Source organism: Hipposideros armiger, unplaced genomic scaffold (genome assembly GCF_001890085.2).
Source record: "Hipposideros armiger isolate ML-2016 unplaced genomic scaffold, ASM189008v1 scaffold_14, whole genome shotgun sequence".
Lineage (NCBI taxonomy): Eukaryota > Metazoa > Chordata > Mammalia > Chiroptera > Hipposideridae > Hipposideros > Hipposideros armiger.
This window is the reverse complement of record NW_017731364.1, coordinates 2,235,138-2,257,492: the sequence shown is the minus strand read 5'-3', so window position 1 is coordinate 2,257,492 and position 22,355 is coordinate 2,235,138. Positions and strand designations below refer to the sequence as shown.

At 52.7% G+C, this 22,355-nt stretch overlaps 2 protein-coding genes across 7 annotated transcripts in view; both read right to left on the bottom strand.

The window, feature by feature from the left end:
- Nucleotides 1–363: 363 nt before the first annotated feature.
- Nucleotides 364–9,329, bottom strand: AP2M1 (adaptor related protein complex 2 subunit mu 1). Of its 5 annotated transcripts, XM_019623772.1 has the most exons (14): nucleotides 9,221–9,318; nucleotides 7,994–8,065; nucleotides 7,075–7,191; nucleotides 5,846–5,851; nucleotides 5,063–5,328; nucleotides 4,225–4,307; nucleotides 3,807–3,812; nucleotides 3,483–3,618; nucleotides 3,252–3,393; nucleotides 2,672–2,791; nucleotides 2,436–2,571; nucleotides 2,235–2,332; nucleotides 1,646–1,757; nucleotides 364–967 (listed from the first exon to the last, which is right to left on the bottom strand). In XM_019623772.1, the coding sequence occupies exons 3-14, from the start codon at nucleotides 7,146–7,148 to the stop codon at nucleotides 833–835; spliced, it is 1,314 nt and encodes a 437-aa protein (XP_019479317.1). In that variant the 5' UTR covers nucleotides 7,149–7,191; nucleotides 7,994–8,065; nucleotides 9,221–9,318; the 3' UTR covers nucleotides 364–832. The 5 variants fall into 5 exon arrangements, with proteins under 5 accessions (XP_019479317.1, XP_019479307.1, XP_019479327.1 ...); XM_019623762.1 differs by lacking the exon at nucleotides 7,994–8,065 and having other exon boundaries at nucleotides 9,221–9,326; XM_019623782.1 differs by lacking the exons at nucleotides 5,846–5,851; nucleotides 7,994–8,065 and having other exon boundaries at nucleotides 9,221–9,329.
- Nucleotides 9,330–10,605: 1,276 nt separating this feature from the next.
- Nucleotides 10,606–22,355, bottom strand: part of DVL3 (dishevelled segment polarity protein 3) — a 16,086-nt gene continuing 4,336 nt past the window's right edge. The window contains exons 2-16 of one of the 2 annotated variants that reach the window (XM_019623751.1): nucleotides 20,649–20,718; nucleotides 20,000–20,121; nucleotides 19,770–19,879; nucleotides 19,453–19,588; nucleotides 19,199–19,292; nucleotides 18,935–19,004; nucleotides 18,165–18,304; nucleotides 17,893–17,969; nucleotides 17,712–17,779; nucleotides 17,423–17,572; nucleotides 16,698–16,829; nucleotides 16,369–16,536; nucleotides 13,490–13,705; nucleotides 12,975–13,385; nucleotides 10,606–12,143 (exon numbers count right to left, since the gene is read on the bottom strand). In XM_019623751.1, coding sequence (XP_019479296.1) covers nucleotides 12,112–12,143; nucleotides 12,975–13,385; nucleotides 13,490–13,705; nucleotides 16,369–16,536; nucleotides 16,698–16,829; nucleotides 17,423–17,572; nucleotides 17,712–17,779; nucleotides 17,893–17,969; nucleotides 18,165–18,304; nucleotides 18,935–19,004; nucleotides 19,199–19,292; nucleotides 19,453–19,588; nucleotides 19,770–19,879; nucleotides 20,000–20,121; nucleotides 20,649–20,718 — 1,996 coding nt within the window. In that variant the 3' untranslated portion in view covers nucleotides 10,606–12,111. Of the gene's footprint in view, nucleotides 12,144–12,827; nucleotides 13,386–13,489; nucleotides 13,706–16,368; nucleotides 16,537–16,697; nucleotides 16,830–17,422; nucleotides 17,573–17,711; nucleotides 17,780–17,892; nucleotides 17,970–18,164; nucleotides 18,305–18,934; nucleotides 19,005–19,198; nucleotides 19,293–19,452; nucleotides 19,589–19,769; nucleotides 19,880–19,999; nucleotides 20,122–20,648; nucleotides 20,719–22,355 lie in introns of those variants that run through there. The other variant, XM_019623756.1, reaches the window with a different exon arrangement.

Below are 22,355 nucleotides of genomic sequence, written 5' to 3'. Positions count from 1 at the left end.
ATTTCTCAGGAAGGCTGAAAGAACAAATGTAAATTTGGTTTAATCTCTAACTAGAAAATACCTGCCTAAGGCTAGGGTGAATTAGGGAAAGAATCTCTACCCTCAGGAGCTGGGGCCAGGAGGGATGCTTGACCTTGAAGTAGTTTTCTCTTCAGAGGATAGAGAAGACCTCGGACTAACACAAATCAGGATTAGGGACTGGATGGCCTTGGAGGGGCCTAACAATTGAGACCAAGATAAGGGAAGAGCCTTGAGGAGCTCATATAGAAAATTCTACTCAAAGCAAGCAGTGTAAGACATGGGAAGAGCAGTCGCACTAGTTCCCCTCCCCATGTAGCTCCCATATCAACACTTAGCCAGCAATTCCGCTCTACAGTTTATTGGGTTTTTAACTGGACGAAGTCACACGTGTACAAAATGAAGCTCACACTATCCCAAAGCAGAGTAGGGATTGAGGGCTGGGAATCTGTTACTGGCCATTGGGGGAGCTCTGAGGTGAGGGACAGCCAACCCTCCCACTCAAGAGACGTGGCCACAGGGGAGGGGAGGAGAGGGAGCCCACCTGGCTTTGGTCATGGAACTCAGAGCCTGGCATTAGGCCAGGGCAGACATGGATGGAGAAGCAGGAGCCCCAGAAACCACCTTGCCCATGGAGCCCAAGGACAGCTCCACCAGTCCCACTCACGATGTGGTTGGTCCAGACCTAGACTCGGGCTGATGCAAAGGGAAGGCATCGAAGCAGGAGGGAGGAAACACTGATGTGTGGTGGCAGGGGGCACTTGGACCTGTGGAAGAGGGTGGATGGGGAGGCAGGCTAACTGCTACTAGGCAGCTAGCAGCGGGTCTCATAAATGCCGCTGCGGCCAATGTAGCGCACCCATTTGATGACATCATGGTCGCTGTAGTTCAGCTTCGGTTCAAACACCTTCAAGTAGCGCACCTTGAGGCCAGAGGGCGCGAATGGCACCTGGGCAAGGGATGGCTCCAGTTAGAAATGTGGCCTTCCTCTCACAGCCACTCTCCTCTGGGAAGTTCTGTAGCCCTGACCTGCTTCTTGTCTCTCCTATGGGTGTTTGAATGATTAGGGTCCTGAAAGAAGCTAGAGGAAGCTGGGGTAGTGAGGGGTCCTCTTAAAAGGTTACTAAAGAAGAAAGCATGTCCAAGAGTAACTAGCAATCACTTGGGTTTAAAGTCAGGCCTTACCTATGATAACTTGAATCAATTCCTTTAATCTGCAGGAAGGAGCAACCAAGACCTGCCTTAGAACATACTCATCTTGTTCGGTATCATGGACTTAAAAAATAAGGTGGAGAAAATTGTATGTCCAACATACACAAAGCAAAGTCAAACCATTTTCCTGTAAGTAAACTTGGTGTCTTATCTGGTATTCAAGCAATCTAAAATTTTCCAAAGGTTATCTTACGACAAGCCAAAAGAAGTCAAATATTTTTGTTAGTATGAATAGCAATTTCTGGTTAGAGGCCTGAAGGGGGGAGGAAATAGGTCTATAAATTAAAGTCACTTCCCCCCTCTAGGCCTGTTTCCTCATCTGCAGGTGGTAAGGGTTTAAGAGGTTGATCTGAATCATCTCTAAGATCTTTCCTAGCATACCCTGCTATGGCTCTAGGCCCCTCTTCTGCCATACCTCAAAATTCATGGAAATGGGGGGTCGAGCCCACTTCTTCTTGTCGTTGGTGGGCAGAAGCTCAATCTCTGCGCTGATCTGTGATTCCTTCATGCCTGCCATGCGTTTGATCCTGGGAACACAGGGGCAAAGGGCAGCAAGTGCCCCTGGTAGATTGGAGGAATTTCAAGGGGGTTGGGGGTGGAGAACCCAGTAGCTTTGGGGAGGTGCTAGGACATGGAAATGTGGTGAGGACCTTGATAACCACTTGCTATAGAACCTTGGGCCTGCTATTCCTTTAGCACTGTGGGCTGTAGTTTCTGCTTAGATACACGGGCATGCCATCCCTTACTCTGTCTCCTTCAGACATATTACAAGGGCAAATGTTAAAGCATCTTGATAAATGAATGCATGCATGCACCCCAGTGCAAAAATGTGCACCCTCACAGAGGTATAAGGAGTAAGAGCATAAGCAGAGGCTCCTGGAGAAGCAGACAGGCACTCCCCCACCCCCACCCCATACCCACTCAGAGGACGAAAGGTGTAACTGAAAAAGAGGGTACACCAAGGCATCTTGAGCCCTGCTGTGGCCTCTGAAGGAAAGACTCACTTCCACACGATGGCGTTCTCACTGGCCTTGTACTTGGCCTTCCCCTTCATGCAGATCACCTGCACCCCACTTGTGTTCAGTGGAGTTGGGATCCTCACCTAGAAGTGACACACCTGTCAGGGAGCTCTATGAAGCCCTGACATCAGCTGCCTTTATTCCTGGAGACAAATTCTTTTTCCTCCCCAAGTCCCTTGTCCTTACCTCAATCTTCTGTGCCAGTAGCGAGGGCTTAAAGTTAGACTTGATGACCACCTTGACCTCAAGCTTGGTGCGTCCCACTTCCCGCACTAGCGGGATCACCCGGAAAGGAAGGATGATGTCCTTGGTGGTGCGATACCTTTAGGTGGGGGGAGCAAGGTTGACATAGCAGAGCCTGTCTTCCTTCCTCTCCCCACTTTCTGCCAGCAGCAGCCCACTTCCTCACATCCCAAATGTACCTCATGAGCTCAAACTCTCCATCTGGTGGGATGAAGCTGATGCTGCGTTCAGAGTCAAACTTGCTGAGTCGCACACACTGGTGGAAGGTGCAGTCATCGATGGCAATTGATTGCTTCCCACTGCAAAAAAGGACAGAACGTCTCCTCTCTTTACAGGAGAATGTCAGAGAGAGCTGAGCTGGGAGGCTACCCCCCAAAGGCTGCCAGAACCTGGCCAAGGTTTCTACTATAGACTATGAAAAGCTGCCAGGATGCAGCTTTCTGACTCAGGGGTCCCTGGCCCCCGAGTTAAGGATGAGTGGGAGCTTTGCAAGTTGCTTGGGACCCAGCTGTTTCAGGCATTCTGGGCAGAGGCCATCAGTATATACAGAAGAGCACTGGTCCTGGGGACCAAAGGGGCTTGCTCTCGGAGTAGGATGAGGGCAATTTCTTAGATGTCAAGAGCAACCATCCAAGCACACCCTTGGGAAGAAGGAGTTTGTATACTGCAGAAATGATGTCCAGAAGAAACTTGTGATTCATCAGTCCCCACTCAGCCCTCCAAAGTCCACCCTCTCCCACCGGCTCCCGCCTAAGGCACCTCTTGCTTGTTTCATCAGCTGTGCCTTTGCCCTGCTTCTCAATGACAATCTTGTCATTCATCCCAAACTTGCACTCAGGCATGCCGCTCAGGTAGCTCTTCATTACCACCCGGCCCGACACATGGGCACTCAGCACCTGCCCTGGTGATGGACAGACAAATGGATGAGCTGGGTCAGGACCAGGACCCTGTCCCGGGCCCCCTCTGGCTTCATCGTGAGACAGCCCTCACCCTGCGGGGACATGAGGAGGTTCACACTCTCCAGGACATCCAGGAAAAGCTCATTCCGGCGATACTTGATGCCCTCCCGCCGCCAGCCAATCTGCCCAGTCACCTGGCTGGTGATCTGGGACTGCTCTTCTTTTGTCTACATGAAGATAGAGACAAACAGCAAGGCATCACTCCTCTCTACCTTCAATCATCCTGTCTATCCCCACTCCACCCTCATCCCCCCCTCTTTTGGTCCCCACCTTGGAACCCATCTTCCCCACATGGGACAGGGTCTAGAGAAAATGGAGCAAAGCTGCAAGGGTGGAAGCTGAGAGAACAGCTTACCTGATGCTGGAGGCCACAGGGCCAATGTGGAGCCCACAGGAAACAGCAGGGTAGCGCACACGGGAAGAGGCAGGCAGAAAAGGAGGAGAAGGCTATGAGGCCTGGATCCTGGAGGAGGGCCCAAGCTCTCTCCTCCTGAGGAACACCAGGCCTCCAAGGCAGCCCACATTCCCCCTTCCCCCAGTGCAGAAGGAAACTGCTTGAGTTATATTCCCAGTAATAGAGAGGCTGAGTCAGCTGTTCCTGAGTTGGGAGGGGACCACACAAAGCAAAATAGGCCTGCAGTCATGGCAGAAGGCTCAGGCCAGCACTTCCTGTCAGAGGCAGGCTCATGAGTCAGCTAGGACAAGGCTCAGGGGCCAGCTGGGATGAAGGGATGTTGGGCTCCACCCTGACCGTGGCTCTATAATTCGAATACCTGGCTCTTGATGCCCTGCTGGGTGATGAAGGTTTTCAGCGCGCCTGTCTCTGAGTTCTGTGGATAGCCAAAGTCGAGGATCTCTGCAAAAGGGAAGGGAACCATCAGCCCCTGGAAAAAGCTGAAGGCTCCTTCATGCCTATCCCTCCCTTGGCCTGGACATGTCTCATCAGCACAGCTCCAAAAGAGTGTGGGATCATCTGTAGCAAAGTCTTCTTAGGACTCCCCCACAAATTCCCCAGAGTATTATTTACTCTGGGATTTGTGCTTCAGAAGAAAACAATTAAAATGTCATATTTTTTCAAATAAAATCAGAAGAGTCACATGACCAGTGGGTGAAAGGTCAAGAAACCCTAAGCCTTAGAAAACAGAGAGATGTTGGGAAGGTGGAAGGACTCCGTTCACTTAGATCATACCCTACAGAGGAACAGAGATAACAATGCAGCGCACCTGAGGGGCCTATAATATCTCACTGTCCTCCAGGCTCTGAGGCAGCTGTTGAGATGGAAAGCTGGGAGGACAGTGAACTAAAGCCCAAACCACAAAGGTAAAAGGATGAAACGTGCTTACTATAGGAGGCCCAGCCACCAATCCCAGTCAGGTTCCTAGCCCCTGAAAGACCTTTTGGTCTTCCCCACCTCCACTCACTATCCTATTTCTGTTCTACTTCGGAGCTGCTTTTAGGTCTGGATTTGGGCCAACCTTCTCAGGGCTCAAAAGACCAGACAGTCAAGAAAGAAAGTTCTGAAGGCACTGGAGCCTCAGATGTGCTCTCACCTCCAGGCCAGGCCCCCTCAGGTTCATCCCCACCCTAGGCCCACCACTCCGCCAGCCTCACCATCCAGCAGCTCATATATGAGCACAAAATTGTTCTTGATGTTCTCCTCGCTGATCTTGCCAAAGTAGGCAGCCATTACGTCACACATCTTATAGAGGAATTCGAAGACCATGGCAGCATTGACATTCTGCTTGGTGACAGCTGCCAGCCAGATGTTGGACCGCTTAACATGGAAGAAACTGGTGCGAGCGATATTGGTGACGGGGCTGCGCACCTGCTGCCGGGCATGGATAACATTGACCCGAAAGGCGTCCACTGCGTTCCTCCTGAGGGAAGAGGGTGCACACAGGCTTCTCAGCACCGGTAAACCTCACACTATGGGGATCCACCACAGCCGCTACCAGCACCCCACTTCACTGCTGAAGTCTGACTCGTACTCTAAAGCCCAATGACAGGAGGACAGATGTAACCTGAATGAACTGAAGTCCATCTGGTTTAGGGAGGTATGTTCCTGACTCCCAGGCCTGGCCCCAATTTCCCAGCTGCCACCTCTCACCTCTCAGTGAGCCCAGGCCCACATGCGAAAAAGACTGCTTCTCCCCCAGTCTTCCCACTAGTGATCCCACCGGTGGTGAAGGTGGCTCCCCCAGAAAAAGCCAACATGACTTTAGAGAAGGCTCTAATCTATTAAGGGAGAAGCACCAAGGAGCCACGGAGCTGGGTCTCCCATTCTTGGCCAGGATCCAATTCCAGGGCAAGCTCAGGAAATGAAAAAAACAATGATGGGGGGGCAGGGCCCCCCCACCCACCTGTGCCTGGGCGGCAGCTTGACAGGCCGCTTACCTATTGCTACGGCAGCCAATGAGATGGGATGAGAGAAATGACGCCAGCAAGAAGAGGAGAGTGACACCAACGAGAGAGAGGGTTAGACACACAACACACTGGGGTGGGCAGCACACACCATGAGGCAAGGAGCAGAGAACACAGCAAAGCATGCGAGACAGTGTATATGCCCTGGCCTTGGCTTAACCAGGTCCATCCAGGGCCAGAGGTGGGTGTGGATGGGTGTAGTCAGCCAGGCTCAGGCAAGCCAGGTGCTGCTACAACTCTAGCTCATACCCCACCACCAGCCAATGGACAAACAGCCACAGAGGCCACACCAGCCCATCAGTCAGGGAGCCAGGAGCAAGGAGCTGGGGCACTGCAGCAGACACATTCTGTAAGTGTTCATTCCAAGCTCTTTGAGGAAGAAAAACAGGGCAGCACACACCAGAGAAGCCTAATCTCATTAGAGCTGCTGAGGCTAGGACATGTCCCCTCAGTCAGGAAAGAACAGTGGCATGCAGGGCGGGGCAGAATGAGAAGCAAGGCTGTGCCTCCTTGTTAAGGTTTAAGGGACCCAGAACAAGGAGCTGTTCCAGGTCTACTCTGTTTGGCCGGAAAGGGCACATGGCCTCCCTGCCACCTTTCCCTCAGTGAATGGGAGGGTGCCTTAGACTTGCTCACAGTCTCTCCTCCAGGAATGGCTCAGAGGAACTGAAACAGCTGAGTCAGCAGCCTGCCTCCTTCTGAGAAAGGGAGTGGGAATGGGAGAGGATTAGACAGCCTGGAGAGGCTTTTAAGAGAATCCAGTGAAGGCTCTCAACCTGAGAAAGGCTTTTGAAAGCAAGACTTAGATGGATTAGTGCCTCCAGCCTGGCCACTAACTCCACCCACTGGAAGCAGATCTCCCTCCTCCTCAAACGAGGAATCAAACTGCCCAGGCAAAAGCACTCATCTCCAACTACCAGGTCTGTCACTAAACAAAACAGGAGGCAAGAAAGGCCAGAGCTCCTAAGACGGCGGGGGCCACGCCATTCCATAGGTCCCATCTAGTGGCCAGCAACTGGCTGCCAGGCCAATACCACCACCAGACCTCATGGGAATCAGGGTGTACTGGCTGACCTTCCGTGATGCAGCAGCGGGTAGGGGTGGTCCAAGTCAAGCCTCTGATAGGAACAGACCTGGTCCTGCATGCTGGGAAGGAGGGATGGGAAGGTGGGGGGCACAGCTGGCTCAGCCAGGGGACTCACCCGATGTCATCTCGGTAGACCCGGGAGATGAGCACCTCCCCCTTGTGATTATAGATGAATAAACCTCCAATCATGGCGGCAGCTCAGTCTCTGAGTCCCATCGCTCTGAGAACAGACCTAGGATAAGCAGGGACAGGGTAAGGGAAGGCCTCATAAACCCTGCCTGCGTCCCCTGTGGGGCTGTGCAGGTCATAATCTGGGCTTTTTTTCCTGACTCAACTTTCCAGCAAGTGACCCTGCAGCCCTCACAGGCATGCCCCTCCCCTTAGCCAGGCTCCAGTTCCTGTTTATCCCACACTGGAAAGGAGAAAGAAATGGTAAGGGACTTGGGCCCAGGATTCTAAGGCCATTTTGACCCTCCCTTTTCTGGGGCTGAGCCCAGAGAGTAGCCCCTTTCCCCTTTTCACAGAGCTGAGCTCAAGGAGGATCCTTTGCGGCCCCTTCCTGTGCAGACTCTTACTGAGGCTCCCCAACCAGTGAGTCACTGCTAAGGCCTGCCTGAGGCTGCAGGAACAGCGGTAGGAATTACTCCAGTAGGTTCAGGCCCCAGGCACAGCTTTAGAAGCATGGAGTCTTAGTTTTAGGCTCCACTACCCTTCTGAGAAGGAGGCAGGGCCTGAACCTCTGGCTCTCTAATTCACAGAAGTCTAAACATTCCAGGAAAGGGTGTGCAGGGTTGGGGGAGGAGGAAAGAAGGGAGGCCTTAGGCTCTACCATGCAGTCTGATAAGCAGGCAAAAGAGCAGAAGGGAAAGGCCTCAGCCCTGGCCAACTAACTTCAGTGACCCAAGCTGCTTCTTAGTTATTTTTGACCACCCCCTCTTTCAAAAAGGGAGGCTCTCTCTTAGCTCCCCGAGTGCAATAAAAATAAGCTGGGCGGGGGGTGGGGGCGAGGGGGGAGGCAAGATGCAGGTACATACAATTAAGAGATCCTTTCAGCTGAAATTCTGTGATTCCAGACCCACAACATAACTCACTCCTGGCCTGACTGCCTACAAGCAAGGGAGAGGATGCCTGAATTATCCAAATTATTTGGGTCAAACTACGACTGTTGGCATGAACAAAAAGGGTTAATTTAGTTCTAGATTTCCTGGGTTACCCTGGTATTAATTTCACAGGGGGGAGTTTAGCAGACTTTTCAAAACTGTAAAATAAAGCCTATTACTGTGGCCATCAAAGTCTCCCAGACTCAGTGAGAGGTCTTTCAAGGTGGTGGACACAGCCCATTTCTCAGTGCCAAAGAGACTGGGAGATGAAAGGCAAAATGGAGGTGGAGCCCTGGGCAAAGAACCAAGTTCACAGGTATCAAGTGGTAGACAGCTCCGGCACCAGAGAAGTAGAGGTGGGGCCCAGGACAGGAACGGAATATTTAGTTAAGTGAAAAGACTGGCAGCAACAGCCAGGCAATATACTCAGGCGGGCATATATACAGACCGCAGCAGCAACGGGGCTGGCGGGGGGCACCTGGAGGAAAGAGTTTCAGTATGGCAAAGGTCAGGGCTTTGAAGAGGAAAGTCAGCAGAGGTGGGGGAGATCGGCAGTGGTGAATAAGGGAACGCTGGGGTGACAGGCCCTGCTTTGGGTGGGGTTCAGGTGTAGAGGTAGGAGGTGGGCTTTTCGCTCTGGGTAGGAAGACATCGCAGAAAAAAAAATGATTCCACGGGGTGCGGGGCTGTCACAGGTCTGAGAAATAAGAGCCACAGGGTGTCACTCAACTGGGAAGAAGGGGTGCCGCAGGGTGGGAGGCTTGTCACAGTCCAAGGAGGCGACACAAGGGGGTGTCACTGTTCTAGGGGGTTGGGAAATTGTCCCTGCGCTGAGAGGAGGCGCCGAGGGCAAGGGTTGTTGTCACGATCTCAAGGAGACGGGCGCCGCGCGGCGCACCTCCTCTGGGAGGATTCCTGTGGGTCTCCCTCTCCCTCTCACAGGAGGCGCCGGGCGGGTCAAGTGGAGGGCGCCGCTCCCCGCCGGTCTTGCAACCGCGCCCTGGGCGCCCCCGCCCAGCCTTCAGCTCCCGCGGAGAGCTGAAGGCTGAGGCCACTCCTGGGTGTGGACAGCTTTCCGCGTAGCGCAGTGCAGGGAAGGGCAAAGCTGGGCAGCGGGGCAGGCGTCCTCCCTCACCCCGTAAGGCTAGATCCCGAGCTCACCTGGTGTCCGCGGCCCCCTGCTCCGCCCGCCCGGCCACTCTCCGGATTCCAAGATGTCCGCCCGCCCCCTGCTTGCCTGCCCGATGCCTCTGCTTTCGCCGCAGTGCCGCGGCCCCGCCCCGGCCTCAGATGCGCGTGCGCGTGCGCGTCCGCCTTCCGCGCGGACTACAAATCCCTTCAGACCCTGAGACTGCTCTCTTACAATTTTAAGCTCTCTAGGTTTGGCAAAACTACAACTACCGACTGCCTTCGAGAACCTTCGAGGGGGAGGGTAGGAGTGGCGTTATCCAACCCTGTCCGAAGTACACATCCCAGCGTTCGCCGTTCCGCTCATTTAATTTTCCCCACTGAGCATTCTGGGAATTGCAGTTCCTCTCCTTCCTATTCCGGTGTTTTAAGAATGCCTCAGAATCACAGGGCCGTTTGTTGAACCCTATTGGTTAAGCTTTGGATTGCTGCAGGCCTTTTCTGTCTCCAAAGTCCGAGGACTGACTGGCCTCACTTTACACACAACACACGAGTTGGCAGTAGAAGTGTTTTTGCTGAATTTACTGCTTTCTAACATCACATCTGATTCTACCCAGTTTTTTTAAATCATATATTTGTGCCAGACATGAGCCTTACCCTGGAGATCAAGACTCAAGGAAGGGGATGGTGGGTGAGGAAGCAAATACTTGGAAGAAACTAGCTAAAGCTTTTCAGGAATATGTCCATGTTCTACTCCAGCTATACCTATGTGACTGTCAGCTCAAGGCCAGAGCCTGTGTGCCTTCTAGTGACAGGTATATATGTTGCTTAGAAAACCGCTGGCAAGTTGAATTTAATTGGACATGGGATTTGAAATCCCTTCTGATGGACAGTGTTAATCTTCATGTCCAAGCTTAGAAGAAAAGACAGAGCCAAGCCTTGAACATGAAAGGCCTGCCTGGCTCTTGCAGGACCTGAAGATCTGTTGGCTCTCCTCTTTCTGTAGGGAGAGATACCATGAAGCCTTCCCTAGTTAGGGCTGAGATCATCATTGGAGGAAGGGAGGGTAAAAAAGGGCAAACCTTGCAAGCCTTACTGCCCCTAGCATCCTCTTGCCAGAAGCCAGAATGTGGTAAAATAAAGATCCGGCCTCCTTCATTCAAATCATGGTTATAGCCTGAAGTCATTAAGTGACTGAATATAGGCACTTCTGATTCCTGAACCAGCACTCAAGGCTTCATTCCTACCTTTCCAAAAGCTTTCTCTTCAATACATACCCTAAGCCTTTACCAATTTAGAGATAATAATAATAAATAATAATAATAATAATAGCTACCATTTATTGAGCACCTATCCTACTGTGTGCCAGGCACTGTGCTAGGCACTTTTCGTACAATATCTAATTTAAATCCTCACAACAACCCTGTGAGGTAGGTATTATTATCATCATTTTACATGTGAGGGAACTGAGGCTCAGAGAGATTAAATAACTCTCTTATCACACAACCAAAAAGTAGTAGAGCTGGGATTCAAACCCAGAACAACCTGACTCCAAATCCCATGCTCCTGTGAACTAGAGTAGAGGCAGAGGCGAGAAGAAGGGCCAAATTCAAGAAATATTGGAGTAGAATGGATATGACCTGCTGACTAGTAAGATATGGGAAAGAATTTAAGCCCATAAATGTTTCTAGCTGGTGAGCCTATGTGGATTGTGATGAAGGTAACCAGGGTTGGAATTCAGGAGGTGGTGGGGGAAATTAGTTGAGTCCACATGGACATGTCCACGGAGATGTCTAGTGAGTGATAAAAATACAGATCTAAAGGTTGGAGGGAAATTGGGGCTGGAGATGTATATATATGAGAATCATCAGCATATCAGTGGCAGCTGAGGACATTAGGATAGATGACACCATTTGGGGAGTAAATAGGAAAGAGAAGTGTAATGAACACTGGGAGCACCAACACTGAAGGCATGAGCAATAGGGAGGAATTCTCAAGAGAGTTAAGACAAAGCAGAGTCAAAGAAGAAAGAAGTACAGGAGGCAGCCCTATTGTGGTGGCTACAGGAAGCCATGGTCTGGGCTGGGAGCAAACCCAGAGCTTCCAGAAGGCAGGCAAGACTGAGTTAGACTTCCAACACAGCCCTCACTCACTGAAAACCCCAGGGAGTCTTTGTTAAATGAATGAATGCTGAAATGCCCCTACCCTGGTTTACCCCAAATCCTGGAGCTTAGTCACTTCACCTCACTCTTGACATCCCAGTTCTGAATAGGGAAACCTAGGTGAGTCAGAATTTATAGAAGAGGCTTAAAGAGAAAGTCATGATTTGTTCAAATTGTAAAGTAAGGTAAAAAAAATAAAACCTGGCACTCTGTCTGGAAGTCCCAGAAGTCCCCCTGCCCAACTTTGCTTTGGGGTATCATGGTGATTGTAAAAACAGGAAAGGGTTTGTGCAGCAGGAGGCATGGTGAGAACAGTCTGTCAGTTGTCCGCTGAGCCCAGCCTGAGACCCAGCTTATGATTTACCAAGGTAGGAAGATGATGAGGACATGTGCGGAATGCTTGAGGACTACGAGGAAGGGAAGGGTAGAGGTTAAGTTGGGACCAGCCCCACAACCTGGGAGAGGATTGGAGAGAGGGTCCAGCCCTCTGGGCAGGGACCAGCCCTAAAGCTTAAGTGGACTTGCATAGGTGTGTGTGTGTGTACACATGTGTGAAAGAGAGAAAGAAATAGCACCCACACACTCTCTGGAAAGGCGAATAGAGCCATATGTGAGCAAGTGGCCAGGGCCCTCCCCAGAAGCCTAGTGACTCAACATGTTGAAGTGTGGGTATGGGGGCTGAATATCCTTGGGAAGCCCTGAGGGGCTGCTGAAGCATGGTTCCTGGTCTCCTCGGAGGCTGGGCCTCCCCTCGCTGGGGGCTCACAGAAAGTCAAACAGCCCGAAATTCTTGGCTGCTCCAGGCCCAGGAAAAATTGGGGGAGGAAAAAAGAAAGAGAAGAAATGTTTCAGGCCCAGAGGTGAGATGAGCCTGCTGGTTAGTAGGGTTAGGGGTCTGCAGGAACCAGCACACAATTGCAGGCAAGGTGGGATGGATGGTGGTGGGGTAGAGCAGAGATGCTCCCTTGAAGCCACTAGCGGATCAGGCAACTGAGGGCCCCCTGGGCTTCTGGTAAGGGCCCACCACAGGCAGGGATAGTTACTGGAGGTGATCACAGCTCTAGGGTACAGGCAGCAGGCAAGGGACAGTTAGGAGGAGGAACAGATGAAGCAAGTTTTTTTTGGTGTCAGTATTGTGGGGAAAAGTCAAGAGATTGGCACACATGCTTTAGGGGATGAGGTTAACAGAGGGATGGTGTAGGTGAATGAATAGTGAAACTGATGGGGCAAAGGTGGGGATAAGGGTCTGAGCAGGCCCTCAAGGGCACTGCTGAGGTTGACTCCTGAAGTGTATGCAGAGAAGAGAGTAAGGAACAGCACCAGCAAGTCGGGTCCCAGGGACATGAAGGATCCTGGGAAGTCCTGTGTAGCGGTTAGTAGGCAAAGGGACAAGCTGGAGCCATGGCAGGTTAGGGGCTGCAGTGGCAATCGGTGGGTGCTTCCCGCCCTCACTGAGCCCAGCGAGCAGTTAGCGCGCCTGGATTTAGTTCTGTTTATTTCCCTTTTAGGTACCAGACAAAGTAAAAAAGACGTAAGGATGGAGAGAGGGACGCAGCCAGCCAGGGTAGGGGTGGGATGGAAGTGGGGAAGGGGCCCTGCTCACATCACATCCACAAAGAACTCACTGGGGTTTCCCATGGCCATGCGGAAGGACTGTCTGCTGGCGGTCAGTTCGGGGGGCACCGAGGCCAGGTCGCGGCCAGGAGGGGCTCCTGGGGGGCCCATGGCCGCGGGCGGTGGGGGCATCATCAGCATGGGAGGGCCGTAGAGAGGGGGCACGCCAGGGGGGCCGTAGCTCGGGTGCGTGTGGTGGCTGCGCAGGCTGCTGGCCAGCGAGTGGTGGCTGCGGTGGCTATGCTCGCTGGCAGCAGGCCCCGAGCGCTCGCTGGGGGCCCGCTCCCTTGGCCCCCGCAGGCTGCTGCGGGTTGTATGGTCGGACTCGCTGCCGCTGCCGCCCGACTTCGAGTCCCCGGCCTTTGGGTCCTTCTCCTTCCGCCGGTCGCTGCCGCTCCGGTTGGAGCCACTGCTCCGGCTGCCTGTAAGGGACAGGCAGAGACAGGGTGGGGGACGCTCAGAGCTTGCGGAGGAAGCCTAGGGCTCGCCTGTGCCCACCCTATCCCCACGGCCCCCTCTTCCTTACCTTCACTGTGCTGACTGCTGGCACTGCCCCCGCCGTAGCTGTACCCCAGCTCCGGGAAGCCTGGGTGCGGGTTGTAGGGGTGCGGGGGCGGTGGATACTGGTAAGGGAAAGCCATGGGCCAAGGGGCGGCCCCAGGGTGTGGCAAAGGGGCCAGAGTGTCCTGGTCAGAGGCACCACTGGAGCCATCGTGATCATGGAGGGACAGGTTGGCCATGTCTGTGGAGGGCAGGAAAGGGCCAGATGAGCTGGTACTCTCCCATGCCCCCGCACCCCTATATCAGAAGAGAGGTCCTGGCCTAGGTCAGTTGGGTGCATTTGAGATGATAGAAATAGCAGCGGTAGTTTCTCCCCAGAATGGGAGGAGACATAGGCCAGAGATCTCTCATTCCTCCTTCAGCCTCCCTTCCCCAGATGGAGAGGGAGACCCTGTAGAGACTGCCAGAGGGAAAACCCTACTCTGGAAGGCTCTGAATCACCACTTCAGAGCCTCAATGCCAAATCCTGACACCCAACTCCCAGGAAGCAGTTTGGGGAAATTTTGGGAGAAAATTTGCTCTCCCTCCTCACCTGGTACTAAAAAAAAAAAAAATGCCCATTAAAAGCCAGAAAGAACATAGGGCCTTTCAGAAACTCCCCATATAGAAGGCTCAGATCAATTTTCTAGAGTTGCTGGGGAGGGTGGGAATGAGGTGAGAAGGGCTCAGAAAGAGAACAACTTAGGTGTCTCCTCTGTGCTTTCCATCCCATTCCCAGCCAGGCCTGGTTCTTCATAGCACTTTTCTCACTGTATTACCATCACTTCTTTCATGACTGTTTCTTTCCTAGTAAATTGTGCACTCCTTAAGGGCAAAGCTGCCCTCACCAATCCTGGAACTACCCGGAAAGGAAGTGTGAGGGTCCACTAAGACTAATGACCTGCGTTAGGACACCCCTTGCTCATATTTCATCTGAGAAAGCTGTAATTACTAGGGGCCAGCTGCCAGATACAGACCGAGTCCCTGTTCCAAGACCCTAAGTGAGCCAGCCCAATCTTCCAGGAGAGAAGAGGACAGGAGAGGGGGCTCTGAGGGGGCTGAAGCACCCGTGAGGTCTGCCAGCCAAGCCATGAACCTGTGAAGCAGCTAGCATGGAAGGTGGTGGTGGTGGGAAGCAGGGGCCGGCCTTGGCTCATGCTCAAAGAACTGTTGACCATTTCAGTCTCTAGGCTGTCTTCTCAAGGCGGGGGCGTAGGGACGGAAAGTGACTGTGTGCTCCTAGGCCTACCCAGGTCCTCAGATCTTCCCTTTGAGACTGCCACACTCCCAGCTGAGGAACTCTCAGCCAGTGAGAAGGAAGAGGCCTGTTCTGTCAGCATCATTCTGAGCTGGGCCTCTGGTGGCCTTAGTCCATGGGTAGAAGATCTACCATTCAGGGATGGAACAAGGTCTCTTGAGCAAAAGCCACAGCTATTCTGAAAAGTGTGTCCCTGGAAATTTGGGGTTAGGGCTGACTTCTGCTAAGGATGATAGTAACCACATTTGATTAAGAAGCCATTGATTGTAAGATGCACCCCAACTTCAGAGATGTTGAAATATGGAAAAAATGTTCACCTTAGAATCAATTAAATACATGAATAATGGACAACTTTCTTAGGGCACTTACTGTGGGCTAAACATGGTGCTAAAAGTATTATATACATTATTTTATATCATCCTCAAAACACCTCTGTGAGATAGGTTCTACTATTACCTCATAGATCAAGAAATTGAGCCACTGAGAGGCTGTTACTTACGCGTGTTCACACAGTAAGAGTGGAACTAGACTTTGAACTCAGAACTCCAAAACCCTATATATCTATCACTACTCCATGGGGCCATGCTGGAGCTGCTGAGGGCCAGGGACCCACTCTCCACCAGGACTTGTGCTCTGCAGAAACAGCCTTTCTAGTCCCTAGAACCAAATCTGAATCATTTTAAGAATTAGTTTTTGAACTTGAGCCAGCACCACTGGGCTGAGAGAAGGCTCCCTCAGGCAGAAGTGGCTGCTGAGGGTGGGCTTCAGCTTCCATCCCTCCACAATGCTGTCCTGTTTCAAGGACTCCCCTTCCCCAGAGCTGTCCTCAGGCTCAGAAGGAGAGGGGGAGTTCCACACAGACCTCTCTTGCTTAATAACCCTCATTGGCTTTGTACTCGCTTAGGATCAAGTCCAAACTCTCTGTACAGCTTGCTGAGTCCTCTACAACCTGGCCCTGATAGCATCGCCAGCTCCATCCCAAGGCACAGCCCACCACAAGGGTCTGAGGAAGCTGTGGATTTGGGGCCTCAGGCCAGCCCCAGGTCCTGCGCTGCTGGAAGCTGCTTGGTGTGAGAAGGCTGAGCAAGGGCCAAAGGTAGGAACTCTATTTGGCCTTGCTGAGACAATGTATCTGCAGCACCACACACCTGGGCAGCCCCGGATGGTGGAAAGAACCAGGGCTCTGGAGCCAGAACGACCTGGACTCATGGCCTAGCTCCTCTGCTTCTAGCTGTGAGACATGGGGTGGGCTATTTAACTTCTACATGTCTGTTTCCTCATCTGAAAACAGGCATAGTCATCCATCTCCCCAAGGGCGGGGAGGAGGTCGTGAGGATTGATAGAAAGTGAGATGATGCTTCAGAAACAACCAGCACGATGCCAGGCACAGAGCAGGCATTTAGAAAATGCCAGCCCCTCGAGGGGGTTGCAGGGCAGGTGAAGAGGCTGGACCGGGCTCTGCTTCCACCACGGAACTCTCAGGCCTTGAGCTGGGCCCCCAGCTCAGCTGCCCCCTCCTTCAGGTTCCCTGGACTCAGCTGCCACATCCCTGGGCACCTCCCCAGTCCCAGCCAGGAGACAGGGTAAGGAGGTGGGGAGGAACATACTGCCGCAGAGGTCGCCGAAGATGTAGTAGCACTGCTCGGAGAAGGTGATCTTATTGACAGTGTGACGGATGAAGCCGGCTTTAAGCAGGTTGCTGGCATACTTGCGGGCCTCTCGCCGGTCAGTGAAGCCTTCCACGTTGTGGTATAGCCAGTCCACCACATCCGAGCCTGGAGGCAAGGCCGCCACTTGATTGGGAGGCCCACCTGACTTGGGCTCATCTGGCCTCACAGAAGCCAAGGGGCCGGGGCTGGTTCCAGCTCTTGGCACCCGGCCTGCCCTGGGCCCTTACTCCCCACCCTGTCCTTTATCCCACCATGGGGCCTCTCACCGATGAAAGCGTTGGGGATGGTGATCTTGAGCCACATGCGGTCTCGGACCTCTAGCCCGGATTCAGGGGAGGCCATGGCTTTCACGATGGCGGCCATGTCACTGTGGATGGACAGGTGGAAGTCGTCTAGGCCTGGGGGTGGGAGGCAGAATGGTGAGGTGAAAAGGAGCTGTGGACTTAGGTAGACAGGAGTGTGCCTTCCAGCTCTACCACCTAATAAATATGGACCAATGTTGGGTAAATTACTGACCTCTTGGACACTCAGTTTCCCCTTCCATAAAAAAAGGGACTTTAATATCTATTTTACAAGGATGTTTGAAGAGAAATAAATAATGTAAATAAAGGTGCTTAGCACAGTATATAATATGTGTTATGGTAACAAAAATGGCAGTCATTATTGTGCTTACTTTATGCCACTCACTGTGATCAATGTTTCACTTATATCCTCTCGTTAAGCCCCCAGGAATGTGGTAAAGTGCATATCATTAGTCCCGTTTTATAAGAGGAAACTGAGGCTCACTGAGTGCTCACTACTGGTTCAAAAGCAAACACTGTTTAGTGAGGGTCGGGTGTCCACTGAGGGAAGCGGCAGTGTGAGGTAGCTGAAATGAAATGATTCCCCTCTCTAGCTCTCTCTGACTTTCAAGCAAGAGTCTGTGGGCTTTCATCAGTCCCTCCCACCTGGCCCTGTCTGCTGGGCCCAGGGGACTGGGTTGGACACTCACGCTCTGTGTCAGGGATGGAGCTGGTGATGGAGGAGCTGGTGGAGGTGATGGTGCTCAGGGAGGGGCTCATGCCGTAGGCAGGGAAGGTGCCAGTCATGGCTGCAGTGTGGGAGACCCAGGCCGCAGGGTCAATGGGCCGGATGGGCTCGCCTGCAGGGAGGATGAGGAATCAGGGGCTGCCAGGCCCACCAGGGTAGGTGTGAGAGTTCAGGGCAACACAGAAGGCAGTAGACACAGGGCTCACGTATGCCAGGCACCAGCTTTAGGGACAAGTTCCCCATCCACTTACTCCTGGGCAATGTGAAGCAACCACGTGGACTTGGGTCCCAGCACTTGGCTACAGTCAGGGTGATGGGCCTGAAAGCAAGGGTGTCCCTAATGAGGGCAGGATGTGTGGAGGCCAGACAAGCTCCTTGCCTGACAGCCAGAAATACCTGCCCCACCTCTGCAATGCCCCATCCCATCCATACCCTGGTTTGTGCACAATCTCCCGTAGTACCCGGACTGCGTCGTCATTACTCATGTTCTCAAAGTTGATCTCGTTTACCTGGGAAAGAGGACCAGGAGTGGGATAAGCAGATGGTTGGGGATGGGGATAGGGAAGCTTGGTGGGTCAGGGCGTCTTCCCCCCACCAAGAAGGAGCCTCTGCATAGAGTATGGAGGATAGGAAGAATGAGCGGGTACAGAGGGTACATCTCCCCACTCCCTATCCATACCACCAGCCAGGGAGACCAGTGGTACCTGTAACAGCATATCTCCTGGCTCGATGCGTCCATCAGCAGCCACAGCCCCACCCTTCATGATAGAGCCGATGTAGATGCCTCCGTCACCGCGCTCGTTGCTTTGGCCCACAATGGAGATGCCCAAGAAGTTATACTTTTCTACAGGGAGTAACAAGACCTTGAGAGGAGAGCAAGGTTCCTACCCAAATTGGGAGTCCCTTATTAGAAAGTGTGGAAAGGGACGAGAACTAACATTTATTAACCGGAATCAGGCACTGTGTTCGGCATGCTCAAACAGGCTTTTAGTTAATCCTTGCTGGCTGCGAGCAGGGACTCAGTCCCATTTTACAGAGCAGGCAACTGAGGTTCAGAGACTCTAAGTGACTTTTCTAAGCCATTAAGTGGCAAAACCAGTATTCAAACTCAGATTTAAATTCCAAAGTTCGGGCTTTTTTCACTACGCCCAGCTATCTCCTAAAGAGAGTACCTAGGGCAGACATCAGAGAGCAAGAATGCAACGGCTGAAAAATGGAAAGGGGGAAGGAATCAGAAATCACCTCCTCCAGGAAACCTTCCCTGATGCCTTTCACTGCTTCCATAGCTCTCGGTGCTTCTCTTTGTCATAGCCCTGATCTGAGATACTGAAATGATCAGCTCATGTACCAGTTTATGTTTATGAACGAGAGCTCCTTGAGGGCAGGGAACATGACTCGTGCCTCTTTGAACTCCTCGAGTCTGCCTAGTGTCTGGCATACAGTAGGCACTCGAGTATTGTTTCACCAGACTCACCCATGTTGAGAGTGACCGTGATGATGTTGAGTGACATCGTGGAGTCCGTGATGCTGCTGAAGGACGAGGACTGTAATAGACAGAGCCCCTGAACAGCAGGCAGAGGTGGCAGGAACTCACTGCTCCCACCTAGCTCCTCCTCCAGGTGAACCCTCAGCAGCACCTCCCCTCTAAGGTTCTAAACACTGACTCAAGGGGAGGGGATCTAAGCAAGCACAAGCCCTGGCCCGGCCCCACCGATCCCTAGAACCCCAGGGCCCATACCCGCTCAATCCGGGACACCTTCTGCTTCCGCCGCCGCCGTTTGTGTCTTCTCATCAGGCGTGAGGCGCTGCTCTGCTCTGTGGAGCTGCTGAACCTGTGGGGCCCACAGTCGTTCCCCACCAGGCTGGCCTAGTCCTGCCCCATAAGAGGCACTGCAGGGCCCTGGTCCCCAGCACAAAGCCCACATCCCTCCCAGGCAGGGCTCCACAGGGGTCACCTGCCCCACAGTACTACTCATGAAACCAAAGCCCCACCTGCTGGTGGAGTCATCCTCGTCCGAATCAAAGAAGCTGGTGGTCTCCAACTCGCTGCTCATAAGGGTGGACGAGCTGTCATAACCCCCTGGCTCTCGCCGCCGTTCCCCCTTTGCAGTTCCATTTAGCCGGGTTGCTGCAGGGGATGGAGGCAGCTGGGTTCACAGTGCCCAATGCAGGAGGGAAGGGAGGACAGGGGCTGCACTGGGCCAGGCATATCCAGAGCTCAGGAAGTAGGGCAAAGATGTGGGCAGCTGAGTGGAAGCTGTGGGAAGGGCATGGGGGTGGTAAAGGCATCTTGTTCAGAGAAGACGCACTGTGCTCTGGGCCATCCCTCCGGCGTGGTCGCTCCCGCTGGGCAGACACCAACGAGTCCGTCTCTGTGTCATTGTCTAGGTTCTCCTGGCTGCCCCCACCAGCATGAGGGCTGCAGGGAAGAGAGGACTTGGTGGGGGAGGGGGCAGGCTGGGGGCTCCCTCCCCCAGCCCTAGGCTGAGCTGACGGGGCCCTCCCCGATAGGCCCTCCCCATCCTTAGGTTATACTCACTGGAAGGATGGGGGCCGGGAGTCCCCAATGCCTCCCGTGCGCTCCATGGGTGGTGGCAGCTCTGATGGGTTATCAGCACAGAAGGGAGCTGGCTCTGGGTGTGAGCCCTCAGCTGACACTAGCTGATGGGGAGAAAATGGGTAGGTAGTAAGGCACAGGGGTGCCAGGGAGAAGTAGGGATAGTTGGCTTCTAGTAGGGCCTGAAGACTTGGGGAGAATGAAGCAGGGGATGTGAAGGGAGAAGAGACAGGGCTATGGAAGGGCAGTGAGATGAGAAGTGGACACACTGCCAGGTAACAGGGAGGCATGGGTTGGTGAAGTGGGATAGGGGCAGAGAACCAGGATCAGTGGTCCAAGGCAGAGGTCGGCAGGTGACAGAAGGGAAACTGAGGCAAAGTGCCTCAAAGGGCATGGGAGACAATTTTGTCTCCAATATGTGTTTCTGTGTCTGCCTTTCCCCACTTCCCACCACTCCCCCACTTTTCACCAAGGCTATAGAATCTGGGGTAGAAACTGTTCAGTTAGAAAACTCAAGGAAGATTCAGATATCGAAGCATAAAACCACCAGCTACAACCTCAGTGATGCCTTTCCTCCGTCCAGCCCACGGCAGGAACTCGGGTGGAAGGAGGGCGGAGGAGGGCTCCTTACCCAGGACACCACCCGGCCATTGAAGCAGGGCAGCTTGGCGTTGTCGTCTGAGATCTCCTCCTTCACCACTCTGCAGGGAAAGAGGAGATGTTCTGGGGTGGAAATGGAGGTGTCCTCACAATCTCAACTCTCATGGGCTCCTCCACCCTAAAGTGGGAATCAAACCACCAGCACAAGGCTGTTCAAATGGGAGCAGGGGTGCAGGGGATGCAGTTGCCTTCCTGGGGTGTTCTCTCCGTCATCAGGTGATTGCACATTACATCTGACAAACTGCTGCCCCATGAGTGCAGCCACTCCCTAGAATCTTGAAAGAACCTTACCTACCCCCAACACGGCTCTTGTGGGCTGGACTTTTTCTTTCCCTCTGACCCTACACTAGGAAAAAGCACACCCTGATTACTGTCCTTCCCTTCTCAATTGGGAATCCTGACATTCTTCTAAGAGGTGTGGACGAGGCATTTAAGAAAATTAGGAAAGAGAAGGGGAGAAGGCATTTATTGAACATCCTTCATTGCAATTAAGACAATAGTAACAATTGCTCTCACTTATTGAGGATGTATTATGGGCCAAGCACTGAGCTATTACTATACTTGTATCATTTCATTTACTACAGCAATGCTGTAAGATAGATACAGATGGGCAAACTAAGGCTCAGTAGGTTCAGAAATTCACCTAAAGTCACACAATTAATAAGTGAAGAGCTGGAATTTGAATCCTAGTCAGCCTGACTCCAAAGCCTTTATTCCTACCAATTATACCATCCCTATGTCTATAATATATAATCTTCACATCAGCCTCATTGTGTAGACAATATGATCCCCATTTTATGAATAAGGAACTGAGAAACATTCAGTAACATGTCCAAGGTCAGAGCTAGATGTCAGAGATGCAATTCAACCCCAAGCTTGTGTGACACCAAAACCCATACTGTTTCTACATTATTTCACATTCTTCCCTATACGATGACAGACATGACGTGGGACTGTGTGGACGGTGAAGGTAGGGGAGATAGTGATGTGGGCATGGGGGTGGGATGAGGTCACAGGCATGTAGTTTGGTCGGGGGCATGCAGTGAGGCAAGAAGTTGGACCTAACTAGTTTGGGGCCAGCAAAAGGAACTGGAAAAGTTTGAGGACCCCCAGACTGTGTCAAACACCCCAGGAGTACAGAGCTGGAAAGACGTGATCAGGAGCAAGAGGAAGACACATGCAGGGAGTTGTGAGCAGAGAAGGAAGACAGAAAGGAAGGAGGCTGAGAAGCCCAGTCCTCGATTCTTGAAGAGCTTCTGCCCAGAGCTGGGAATGTGCTTGGCTCCTTGTGATGCTCTCACATTTTTGGACTCACAGCCAAGTTCAAAAGCCAAGCCTATCCCCCTCCCTCCCATTGAGCTCTGGCTCCTCTACCATTTCCAACCCCACAGTGACCCCAAGGAAGCAGCTCAAACCATCCTGCTCAGAACAGGCTGGAAAAAAGGGACAGAGAGAGGTAGCTCAGACCTACCAGCCAGTCTGGTCAGAGGGTACCCTAAGCTAATAGCCCTTCATTGGAACTGGATTTCAAAGGAAAAGGGGGTATGTGGGCCACATGGCAGGGGTTCTGTGACCTGCTTTGGAGAGGGTCTCCCTGTGGTGGAAAACTGCTGCTGAGTCCCCAGCACCCCCTCCCCAAGCAGGCCCCACCATACAGCACCAGCTACAGATGTCTCCT

Bases quoted from the DNA above. Each gene is read 5' to 3' on its own strand.
- AP2M1 (XM_019623762.1), bottom strand. From the start codon at position 7,148: ATGATTGGAGGTTTATTCATCTATAATCACAAGGGGGAGGTGCTCATC. The intron at 4,308-5,062 runs GTGAGGCTGGCG...TCCCTTTTGCAG, and splicing joins CATATATGAGCTGCTGGATG to AGATCCTCGACTTTGGCTAT. The intron at 3,394-3,482 runs GTGAGGGCTGTC...GTCCATCACCAG, and splicing joins CCTCCTCATGTCCCCGCAGG to GGCAGGTGCTGAGTGCCCAT.